The following is a 12,031-nucleotide window of genomic DNA, read 5'->3' as shown; positions in this document are numbered from 1 at the left end:
ACACACACATACACACACACAATTGTATATAGGCATACTAGATTAAGTCTTGGCTGCTTCCTGATTTTCAGAAGGAAACTAAGAATAAAAATTACAATTGATGTTAGTCATAGAAACTAGAAGCTTTATGATATTTTTTAAATTTTTTGTCTAGATAGTCTGCACTTAAATATCAACCATTTTCCTTTTTTTGCTTCTTTCCATAAAATTTATATGTATCCAATACATTTAATTGAGAAATGTATGTTTTTTATTATGCTGTATTTTCTTTTTATTTTTTAATTATTGTTTATATTTTCAATTAAAAATGTACAAAATAAAATTACAAAAAAAAATTACAGCTCTTTTCCATCTTCCTCTCGGAGAGGCAGCTTCGCTTCTGCCTCTCTCCCCACTTCTCTGCTTCCCCCCTTCTCTGTCCCTTTCTCCTCTTCTCTCTCTCTCTCTCTCTCTCTCTCTCTCTCTCTCTCTCTCTCTCTCTCCCTCTCTGTCCCCCCCCTTCACCCTTCCTCCTCCATAACCCCCTGAATAAACATTAAACCTCAAAAAAAAAATTACAATTGACTTCTAGTGCTTGGGTGGAGCCTGCTCCTCTGGGACCCCTGAATCTCTCTGAGGCTCTGTTCTACTCAGCCAGGAAGCACAGCCCAGACCTACCTTGGTCATGTGTCCACAAGAACAGGCCAGAACCAGAAAGGGCCCCTCAGAATCCACCTGCTTAGCTGCATCTCTGAGCTCTGATTTGGGGAAATGCGATCACAGGTGTTCTCTGAACAGGAGATAAAGGGCCAAAGAAGGCTGGGAATCCTTGGCATGGGTCATTTTAAATAGATACCTTCACAACAGAACTCTAGAATCTTCTTGATTCAAAGGGGCGTTGTGAACCTTGAAAAGGGACTTAGAGATCGCTGATTCTTCAAAATAATAAAACAACAGCTAACTTGTGGGACACCCTCCCACTGAGAACATGCTGGAAAGCGGCCTAAACGGGCTCATTTTACAGAACACGAGTGCCTCAGGGGTGTGAGTCATGCTGTTGCTGGCTCACTCACTAAAGGAACAGCGCTGCAGGAAACTGTGCCTGGGAATGCTGCCCAGACTCTAGGACCCCACTCAGTAGCCTGGCTGCCACAACCTCTGTTACTTCTCAGAAGACCCAGAGTGTCACTTGGCACCATGTGGGTCCTGGGGACAGCTTGAATCTGACATTTGGGGTGAGGACCATTCCTGAAGTTTGTCCCATGAGGAGTCAAGTGGGAAAAGATGCGGTGTGTGTTCACTGAAGCAAGGATGGAGAGAGGATAGGAACACCATGCAGGGTCTTTCTGGTTTCTCAGGATGTGCATATGGTCAAACCACCACAGAGCTAGGCCGTCTGGGGGCAGGGGCACCAGTCATGGTCCTGATACTTTAGTTTTCAAAATTTCATTACATAGGAGTTAAACTCTTTGTTCACAGCTTTGGGACCCTTCTTAGAAGTCTTGTTCACACACAAATATATGTACACATTCACACACGTGCATACCACCCATGTGGTTCTCATCACAAGTACACAGTATACATGGTCTGCCTCACACAGTCCCACCCCACACAAACATTACCTCACACACAATTCCATGCCTTCTAATTCAACAGTCTTCTTGCATCCGCTAGCAAACCATTCACAAGACAGTTCCTCTGCCCAGCAGCTGCCTTTTAAAAACCTGTCGCTGACTTCCTGGCCTTCAGTGTTCCTCTGTGTTGAATTGTGGTCAATGGAGTCTGCTCCTCTGATCCAACACTTTCTGTTCTTCCTGCCGTTCTGTCTCCTACCTGAGCGATGCCTCCTTCCTCACTAGTTCCTTCCTTTTCCTGCCTGCAGAGGCCCAGCTCAGTCCCTTCCCTCTTGAGTCTGAGTCTGGGCATCCTTTTTCCCACTACCATCTCCCTGTGCCCCAGCCTTGGTCATCCCTCGGTTGGTTTTCATCCTGGTTCTGTTCTGCTGGACCAGGACCAGCCTCTTCTCCTGCCTCCAAGTAACTCTTTCCCATGACAGGGAGTTGAGAGGTCAGGGAAGCTACTCTCTGGCCTTGCAGATTTTTCTTAATGGTGCTGAGCCTCAGTTTCTCGAACTGAAGGAGTTTGATGATAGGCGAGGGGTGTCTAAAATTCACAGTTGAGAGCCTGCACGGAGCACTGTCACTGTGAGAATGGTGTCATGGCTACTGTAGTTAACAAATCAGAACTCTGATCTGCCCCATGGACACAGCTGCCCCACAGGCATGGTGAATACCCCCCTTTTCACAAAAGGTTAGGTTTAAAGTCACCCAATAGTTTTGGCTTTTCTGTTTGGTTTTTTTGAGACAGTCCTGGCTGTCCTGGAACTCGCTTTGTAGATCAGGTTGTTCACGAACTCACAGAGATCCTCCTGCCTCTGTCTTCCAAGTGCTGAGATTAAAGACCTGTGCCACCACCTCCTGGTCAGTTTTGACTTCTTACCATAAGGGTGTGGTTCAGGAGTTGGGGGCTAAGGGCCATTCCTGGGAAAAGACTAGTGGAGAAAGAGCCCCTTGTGACAATAGTTCAGGGCCCAGGGAGACCTCAGTGATTCCCGTTATCAATTAGTCCCTTTAAAAAACAAACCTCCGAGCCTCAGCAGCAAGGGATTTAAGCCTGCTGTATCCCGTTGAAGTGACAGCATTCTGTGACTTCCGGTTCACTAATGCTCCCCTAGATAGAGGTGGAAAGTGTGTTGACAGGAAGGATTTGCGACCACGAGGCAGAGGGCACAGTTAATGTTCGTGATCTGCTAAGCTCTCTGAGCTCCTCAGGCACCTCCCCAGCTGTCTTTGCTGGGATCTGCTTATGGCCCTGATATTGGCCGATGGCGTGCTGCTTTGACCCTGGGACTGGAACAGAGGACTGAGCAGTGATGCGGCTACAGAAGTAGAGGCATTTCTCAGGACTGTTTCCAGGGGAGAAAGTGGGAGCACAGAGAAAGCGAAGTAGCTGTGTTGTTGATTTCTGCCAACCTGGCACAAGCTGGTGTTATCCAGGAAGAGAGAGCCCCCGTTGAGAAAACGCCTCAACCTTTCGGCAAGTCTGCGGAGCGACTCTTGATTAGTGATTGATGTGAGAGGGTTCAGCCCATTGTGGGCAGTGCCACCCTTAGGCAGCCAGTCCTGGGTATAAGAAAGCAGGGTGAGCAAGCCATGGGGAGCCAGGCAGTAAGCACAGCGCTGCTCCATGCCCTCTGCGTCATCTCCTGCCTCCAGGTTTCTGCCTGGAGTTTCCTGACTTCCCTTTGTGGTGAGCTGTATGCTAGAAGATGAAATAACCCCTTTCTTTCCAAGCTGCTTTCAGTCATGGTGTTTGTTGCAGCAACAGAAAGCAGACCAAGGAAGTAGTTCAGAGAGTGGTCGTGCAAAAAGCACCTGGCTTTCACGTTTTGTAGCACAGGCCTTTGTGGCTCATTTGCATAGTGCAAACTTCTTTGAGCACACTGTGTAACATATAGATCCGCATACAATGTCATGCATTGCTGTTTCAGAATTTTTGTCTTTGTCTTTTTGAAACAGTCTCACTATATAGCTCTGGCTGGTCTGGAGCTCAGTAATTAGACCAAGCTGGCCTTTAACTCACAGAGATCCGCCTGGGCTGGGAAGGCCAAAGCACATGGCGCCCAGCTCTTTGGAGAAATAGTCTTTATTTATTGATTTATTTGGGGTGAAGAACATTTTGAGACTAAAAGGACTTGGGGTGGGGGTAGAAAACAACTTCATAGGGTACTGTCATGGCACATGCCACTGCGTTTGCCCAAACTTTTAGAGTGGCCAGCACCAGAGCAAGGCTCAACCAGGACCCTGGTGGCAATGACATATTGTTGTAGGCTCATCCATGGTCAGAAGGTCCTGCTGTGGGGTAGGATGTGCCTGATGGACGCTGTGTGCAGAGAGGAACCCAAAGCTGGCTCAGACAAGTAAGCTCTGTTGTTTCACAAAAGGAAACAGAGAGGACTGTAACTCATATCTATTGTTGTCTCTTCCGGTAAAGGCTGACAAGATGCCCCTAGAGCAGGCTGGCCTATTCTGGACTTCTGCTTTCCTTTGGTCCAAAGTGGGAGACATTGGAGTCCAGTTTAATTGCTCATGGGGATGGGCCATGACAGCGGGAGGAGCTGGGGACTGGCAGCCAAGGTTGAGGGCAGACACCTCTGTGAAACCCATTACCTCAGAACCTCACAGTGGAGAAAGTGAAGACAGGAAAGGGGGGCTTCCCGAAGACAGGCAGAGTCAAAAGACGTGGTTATGGGTAATCTGGAGCCAGATGGACAGAGCCAGGTAAGTGGCCACTGAGGCAAAGGTGTCTCATGGCCCCTGGCATTGAACTCACTGACCCCCCCCCCCCGCCTCTCCTGGCTCACTCCACCCATTCCTCATTCCCTCCCCGTCTCAGAAGACTTCCTCTTGGCATACCTCAATAGTTTCCCTGCCAAACCATCTCCTAGTCTTCATCCTGTTTAGTGATTCTATGCCATTCAGCACTATGGTGACATCACTTATCCATTCTCCTCAACTAGGTTAAGCCCGTGCGGATGTGAGCAATGTTCTCCCCATGGTGTGAACATGTTAGGCAGATGAGCTGTTCCCAGAAATATGTCACGTCGTTCCAGGGTCTTGGAACTAGCAGATGGCTGTCCGTATGGATGCCGACGTCTCCACGGAGGACCAGTTTGAGTCAGAGCCCTCAGTGGAAGTGGAGCAATGAATGGGAGGTCCGGGGCTATGAGATGGAGATCGGCAGCCCACAGAGAAGCCCTAAGCTGGGGGCTGCAGCTTATAAAGGAATCTGTTTGGGTCCGGGCTGGTCAGCCCTTCAACTGGCACTGAGCTAATAAGAAAATGTCCTGAGATTATGGGAGCGTTGTACATCTATACCGTCCAAGATAGTAACCCCAAGCCATGAGTTGCTCCTAGCAGGTACACGTTGCTAGTGTGACGGAGAAACAGGAGAGCAATGGCGTTGGATTCTGTCTAAGCTGGGAATGGCTTCCTATTTCTGACGGCTACTTCATGAATGGCACAGCTTTGATGTCCCGTTGCTTTACACTGTCAGTGCTGAGCTGGTGGGGGGGACGAGGCAGGGTCTCCGAGGTCACAGAGCAGAAAACCTTTCTTCTATGGTCCAAACAGGAAACACTGGTTTTCCTACAAGTGAGTGGGGGCAGGAACAGGAGGGTAAGATGAGAGTCTGGAAACGGGGTGGTGAGGACTCAGGATAAGAGCACCCTGTTATTTCTCCAATCCCCAGAATTCCACGCACAACAGCTCGCAGGTCCCGAGAAGGCCTGCTTCCTTTCACACATCGGTCACCTCATCCTTTAGGCCAGCACCAACCTGCATCTGTGCAATTCTGGAAATTGCCTAAAGCAGCTCCAGGGTAGAGTGCTGCCAGTGTCCGGGTTCCATTCACCTAGCTCTCACCAGGACTTTGGGGAGTCCTGCACTTCTGTCTCCTCAGAATCACCCAGACCCCTAGAGGCAGTGCAGCAGCTCCCCGGGAGGTGACAGTGTGGTTAAGTCTGAGACGTACACCAGGATCTTAGGGTGTCACATTGGGAGCGGTCCTTGGTGTGGCTGTGTGGGAATTTAGTGCGGAATTTAGTCCTCCCAAAGACACAGAGTTCAGTGCCCGAGCATCAGGAGTTTTGGAAGCTCCTGGGGAGTTGGAATATAAAGCTAAAGCCAAGAACCATCTGGTTTAAAACAACTTTGGCTAAATGTGCTAGACTCAGTTTAAATTCCTCCTAGAAGCTGGTCAGAGCAACTTGATATTGCTTCTACTTTACTGAATATCTAGGGTGTGCTGGGCATTGTGCTTAGTGCAGACACAGAGATGAGCTCAGGTCACGCCCTTTACAAGTCTGCCTGAAAAATAGAAATGGTACCTCTTAGGTGTGTCCCATAGACTAACTGTCCTCCTGCCCCAGAATAACCTGAGCAGCAGGCAAATGCTTTCCAATATGTCGGATCTGACTGCTCTAGGACTGAGAGGTTATGGTGGCAAAATTAATCTGGAAAGAGTATAGGACCACAGAGGGACTGAGCTAAGTGGTGTGTGTGTGTGTGTGTGTATACAGACCTGTCCCCTGAATGACAGAAGCCACTCCAGGTCTAGCTGGGGAAAGCAGCGTTTGGAGATTTGTGTCTGCTTTTGTCACAGTGTATTTATTACAAACCACATTGTAACACATGAGTCTGACTGCAGCCCTGGCTTTCTGGAATGCACTCTATAGACCAGGCTGGCCTTGCATTCCCAGAGATCCACCTGCCTCTACCACCTGCACTGGGATTAAAGGCCTGCGCCACCGTACCACCGTGCTCAGCTTTGGGAAATATTTTTAAAAGAAAAAACTTAGCAACCTTCATGATCCTACAGCTTAACCACATTCACTGAGAACTTGCCAGGGTAGGAGACTGTTCTGCCTGGGAAGACATCTGCTCTTAGAAATGTTTGGAAGGACCCGCCCTCTGGTGACCATCCCTGTGGTGGAGAAACTTTAGCCTTTTCTCTCCCTGTGTGTGTCAGAATAGAGAGAAAGTACAGACCAGGTGGGCCCTGCAGGGAGTCATTCACCACAGGGCCTCTGCCAGTGCCTTGGTGGGCCATGGAAAGACATTTCTGTTTCTTTGCAGTCACTTGTATAAAAAGAACCCTGACGTGACCAAAATCCGGCCAGGAAAACCTCAGCCTCTGCTCAGAGTCGACGAGCATGACTTCACCATGAGGCCGGCCTTTGGAGGTAAGAGATTCTCCCCTCATCCCACCCGTCCCCAGTGCTCCCTCCCCTCATCCCACCTGTCCCCAGTGCTCCCTCCCCTCATCCCACCCGTCCCCAGTGCTCCCTCCCCTCATCCCACCCGTCCCCAGTGCTCCCTCCCCTCATCCCACCCGTCCCCAGTGCTCCCTCCCCTCATCCCACCTGTCCCCAGTGCTCCCTCCCCTCATCCCACCTGTCCCCAGTGCTCCCTCCCCTTATCCCACCCGTCCCCAGTGCTCCCTCCCCTCATCCCACCCGTCCCCAGTGCTCCCTCCCCTCATCCCACCTGTCCCCAGTGCTCCCTCCCCTCATCCCACCCGTCCCCAGTGCTCCCTCCCCTCATCCCACCCGTCCCCAGTGCTCCCTCCCCTCATCTCACCCGTCCCCAGTGCTCCCTCCCCTCATCCCACCTGTCCCCAGTGCTCCCTCCCCTCATCCCACCTGTCCCCAGTGCTCCCTCCCCTCATCCCACCTGTCCCCAGTGCTCCCTCCCCTCATCCCACCTGTCCCCAGTGCTCCCTCCCCTCATCTCACCTGTCCCCAGTGCCGCAAAACTGAGGTGCGCCCTGTACCAGTCTCTCAGTCACAGCTCACTTCCACTCCCGCGGAGAGGTAAACTCTCTAAGGAGAGAAATGGTCTGGGGAAGTGGAGAGGCTGTTGACAGAGGCCGCAGCCACCTAACTGTTGACCTTCACAAAGGAGAGCAGGCTAACTGTCTTTTCCAAAACCAACAACCAGCCAAGGATATAGATCACTCGATGGCCAGCTGGGGTGTCTGGTGGCAGCAGGAACTTGGCCCATTACTGAGGCCCCCCCACCTCTTATTGCGTCTCCCCCTCAGCGTTCCCCTTTGGAGATCAGGGAGTGGACATGTGGCTCCCAGGATCTGGAGGAACGCATTTCAGTCAGGTTAGGCTGTAGTCACAAAGGAGGCTCAGAACCCAGGTACGCTTGCCTCTCATAATTCCAAAGGCCTAAACCCAAGGCGAGACAGATTCTGGGTCCAGAAAGGGTTCATAGGTGACATCTGCTCACTCTGTTAGCATTATGTCACCACAAATGCCAATGACTAAAGACAGAATTGAATCCATTTTTTAAAAAAATTACAAGCCGGCCAGTGGTGGCGTACACCTTTAATCCCAGCACTCAGAAGGCAGAGGCAGGAGGATCTCTGTGAGTTTGAGGCCAGCCTGGTCTACAGGGTGAGCTCCAGGACATCCAGGGCTACACAAAGAAAAACCTGGTTTCGAAGAACAAAACCAAAGCTAAAACATTACGCTATTTATTTTATGTGTGCATGTGTGTGGGTATATGTGCTGGGTCATGTGATCCCAGGGATGGAACTCAGGTTTTCAGCCTTGGTGGCAGGCACCGTTACCCACTAAACTATCTCGCTACCTCAGCAATTGAGTATTGTTGAAGAACGGCGGGCTGCGTCCCTGGCATCCGGCCACCTGCATGGCTAGCTTATGCCCCGAAATAATTACACAGAAACTATATTCTTTTAAACATTGCTTGGCCCGTTAGTTCCAGCCTCTTATTGGCTAGCTCTTACATATTGATCTAACCCATTTCTAATAATCTGTGTAGCCCACGAGGTGGCTTATCAGGAAAGATCTTAACCTGTATCTGTCTGGAGTGGGAGAATCGTGGCGACTGCCTGACTCAGCTTCTTTCTCTTAGCATTTTGTCTGTCTACTCCGCCTACCTAATTTTCTGTCCTATTAAAGGCCAAGCAGTTTTTTTTATTAATTAACCAATGAAAGCAACATATAGAAAGAAGACCCACCTCCATCATTTCCCCTTTTTCTGTTTAAACAAAAAAGAAAGGCTTTAACTTTAACATAGTAAAATTACATATAACAAAACAGTTATCAAGTAAGAATTACAGTTACAAAATTTATATCTATTTTATCTTTTATTATAACTAAGGAAAACTATAACTAACCATTTTTCAACTCCATCAAAGACTCCAGAAGGATATAATATTACCTAAGCAAACAAGAAGTTCAAAACTCTAGAAATGACAGAGACATCTCGTTGTTTGGACAGTCATTCAAAGTTCTTTTGTACCATTGGGGCATCCATCTTCAGCCTACAGGCCCATAGTATCCAGCAGACTTTTTCATGAAGCAGGAAATTTTAAAGACAGTCATTATCTGCTGTGTCCTGTAGAATGTCTCACAGACTCTTTCATGAATCAGGAACCCCGAAAGACCATCTCACCTTTAGGCAAGTTCAGTAGTCCTCTCTCTGCGGGTTCTTTGTGTCCAGTTTATGCAACAGTCCAGGCAAGAGCAGTTTCTTGCCCAAATGACTATCCAGCTCCATAAGGATCCTCTTTGATGCCCATCTTCCTCTTGAAGTAGCTGGTGCTGCCAGGAGCAGACATGTCTCATTGTCATGAAAAGCCCTAAGTTATTAAAACATTTAAATGCCATATTCTGCAGTCTTTGAAAGATATGAAGAATGCCTATCTAACTGAAATATATCTCTATATATCTAGAAAATCTAACTAACATGACTATAAGCTTGACTATTATTGATGATTATCCATCAACAACTGATGGGGGAGTGTCATATATCAATCTGTTGATTTCATTGGTTAAGCAATAAAGAAACTGCTTGGCCCTCATAGGTTAAAACAAAGGTGGGTGGAGTAAACAGAACAGAATGCTGGGAGAAAGAAGCTGAGTCAGAGAGTTGCCATGATTCTCCCACTCCAGGCAGACGCAGGTTAAGATCATTCTTGGTAAGCCAGCTCTTGGGCTACATAGATTATTAGAAATGGGCTAGTCCAGGTGTGAGAGTTAGCCAAGAAAAGGCTAGATATAATGGGCCAAGCAGAGTTTAAAAGAATACAGTTTCCGTGTAATTATTTCAGGTAAAGCTAGCTGTGCGGGCGGCCGGGTGCCGGGGATGCAGCCCCGCTGCCCTTATTACTACAAACAACCTATATTTTTTATTATATATTACATTTTTAAAATGAACTTTACAATCACAATACCTTAATAAAGAGCAGAAACACATATACATATAACAAAATTGACCTTAAAATCCATACCAGTGTAAATTATTTATACCTATATCATATCTCCCTTTAAATGTAAAAGAACGTTTATAAACAATATTTGGGAATATGGGCGCAGTTATTTCTCTCCAAACTGCTTTCTGCTGAATGGGGGCGCTGTTAATCAGGTCGTTTAGGGTGTAACCTATGTGTCAGGTTTATCACAGTCGGCAGTTGAATGAAGTAATTTTCTGAAGGTGTTCATAGCAACTTTTCGGGAGGGCGTGGTCTATCATACCATATTGGGATAGACGCAATCCACAGGGTCTCATCCTCTGTGAAAACAAAAGAAGACCCTTTCCAAAGCATCATATCTTTAGACCCAAATTTTGAAGTCATACCCTCATGATATTTGTTTTGGTTCCACTTGGCAGCCCATATAATGAAATGTCTCTCTGTACTTAGCTCCTTTACAGTCAAAAATTTTAAAGAAAACATAATGTATATAATCCAGACTCTCTGTGAATGTATCATTTTTACGTGGCTTATTTTTCTTTATTTCTTTTAATTTATAACTATCTGTTGTTAAATATATTTTTTTACAATTATTTATTTAGTGCACACTTGCCATGCCAACAACTTTTGGGAGTCCTCTCTTTCTACTATGTAGGTTCCAGGGATCAAACTCAGCTTGTCAGCCTTGGTGGCAAGCCGGGCAATGGCCTGGCTGAGCCATTTCACAGGGCTGGACATTGGCTTTTTAAACTGCACTTTATTCAGAAAGCCTGCAGTTTGATAGGACAGTGGGTTATGGCTCATCTCCAGGAAGCAGCTAATATCGACAGTCAGTGGAAACAGAAGCAGTATTCTGACTTTAGAAAGAGCAGGAGAGGGAAGGAGAGAATAAACAACAACAAAGTATCTTTCAAAGATGAGCTTCCCAGCTGCCCAGAGGGGCAAGATGGAGCTTTGGAATGACAGACGTCAGCAGTTCTCTGGGCAGCGGGGTTTGCACGCTCTCATGCCCGTGAACCTCACACTGCAGCAGCACTACCAGGCTGGGCGTCGACTCAGAGCAAGCAAACCAATAGTAGCATTAGGGTGCACCTGCGTTGAACTATTGACAACATCTATGTGAAGATTCTTTTCTACAATGTGAAGTCCAATGTGCCCATAAAACACAATATAGAAGGTCTCTGTCCTCTCTCACCTCTGTCATATCTCACACGGTGAATGGGTGGAGATCTCTCTGAGACCCCTTTTAAAAGAGTAGGAATCTCATTCAAGAGAGGGTTCCATGCCCAAGATCTAATTACCTATTCTCTGATAACATTACCTAGGGGGCACAACTGGGGTTCAACATTCTCATTTTGTGGGGCGTAAGCATCCAGGCGATGGCAGCTGGGTACAGAGCCAGCATGTCTCCTACGAAAGGAGAACAGTAGAGTACACAGACCCTCAGGTCACCCTAACCACATGCGTGTGAACGGCCGGGGCATTTGGAGGCGAAGCAGGTCAAGCTCAGGCAGGCTGCTGCTGTCCTTAGCTCCACCTTCCAACAGCCTTCAGGACCACCCCCCCATTTTCCTGGGGCAGGGATACACATTTTCTCGAGGTGTCAGTAACCACAGGATATCCTCAGGCAGGTCCCCAATCTTTTCTGAGCCTCTGTTCGCTCCTTTATAGAAAGGGAATAGTCATCAACATATGGGTTCTGCCCAGACTGTCAGAGATAACATGTGTAAAGCCTTTGACGTGTGTTCATTCACACCCTCACAGGAAGTCCAGCTGTCAGGCCTTCCTCTTGGGGGACAGTTGAAGGATTAAGAAATTAATTTGTCTACTAGGCTTTTGCGTTTTAAGAGGGCAATGTATTTAACCCGGGTTTTGGCCGGAACTCAGGTCATTAGGTTTGTGTGACGAACATCCATCTGGGGCGCTATTTCACCAGCCACAGTGAGCTTATTTCATATTCACATAGGAGGTGTGTGTGTTTACGGCATACACTGGAAGAACCTGGAGTGGCCTTTAGAAACAGCTGTGTTAATTGGGCCAGTGATCGTCCCAGAAGAGAGGGTGAGACTTCTGCTTCAGGAGACAGCTGGCTACGGGAGTAGTGAGTGGCTGCTGAGGAAGAAGGGGCCTTACTATCAGGAAAGGTGAAACATGGCCAGTTGTAGCAGAGACTACAGAGGTGATGGGTTACAGGGAAGAGGCTGAC

General features: G+C 47.9%; 1 protein-coding gene across 1 annotated transcript in view; it reads left to right on the top strand.

Moving 5' to 3' along the window:
- The window catches only part of Gabrr2 (gamma-aminobutyric acid type A receptor subunit rho2), a 37,105-nt gene that overhangs the window by 1,665 nt on the left and 23,409 nt on the right, over nt 1–12,031 (top strand). The window contains exon 2 of the mRNA XM_075974628.1: nt 6,675–6,781. Coding sequence (XP_075830743.1) covers nt 6,675–6,781 — 107 coding nt within the window. The remainder of the gene's footprint in view (nt 1–6,674; nt 6,782–12,031) is intronic.

Source organism: Microtus pennsylvanicus, chromosome 5, assembly GCF_037038515.1.
Source record: "Microtus pennsylvanicus isolate mMicPen1 chromosome 5, mMicPen1.hap1, whole genome shotgun sequence".
In the NCBI taxonomy this organism is placed as follows: domain Eukaryota; kingdom Metazoa; phylum Chordata; class Mammalia; order Rodentia; family Cricetidae; genus Microtus; species Microtus pennsylvanicus.
The sequence above is the reverse complement of the archived record's forward strand: the minus strand, read 5'-3'. Positions and strand labels throughout refer to the sequence as shown.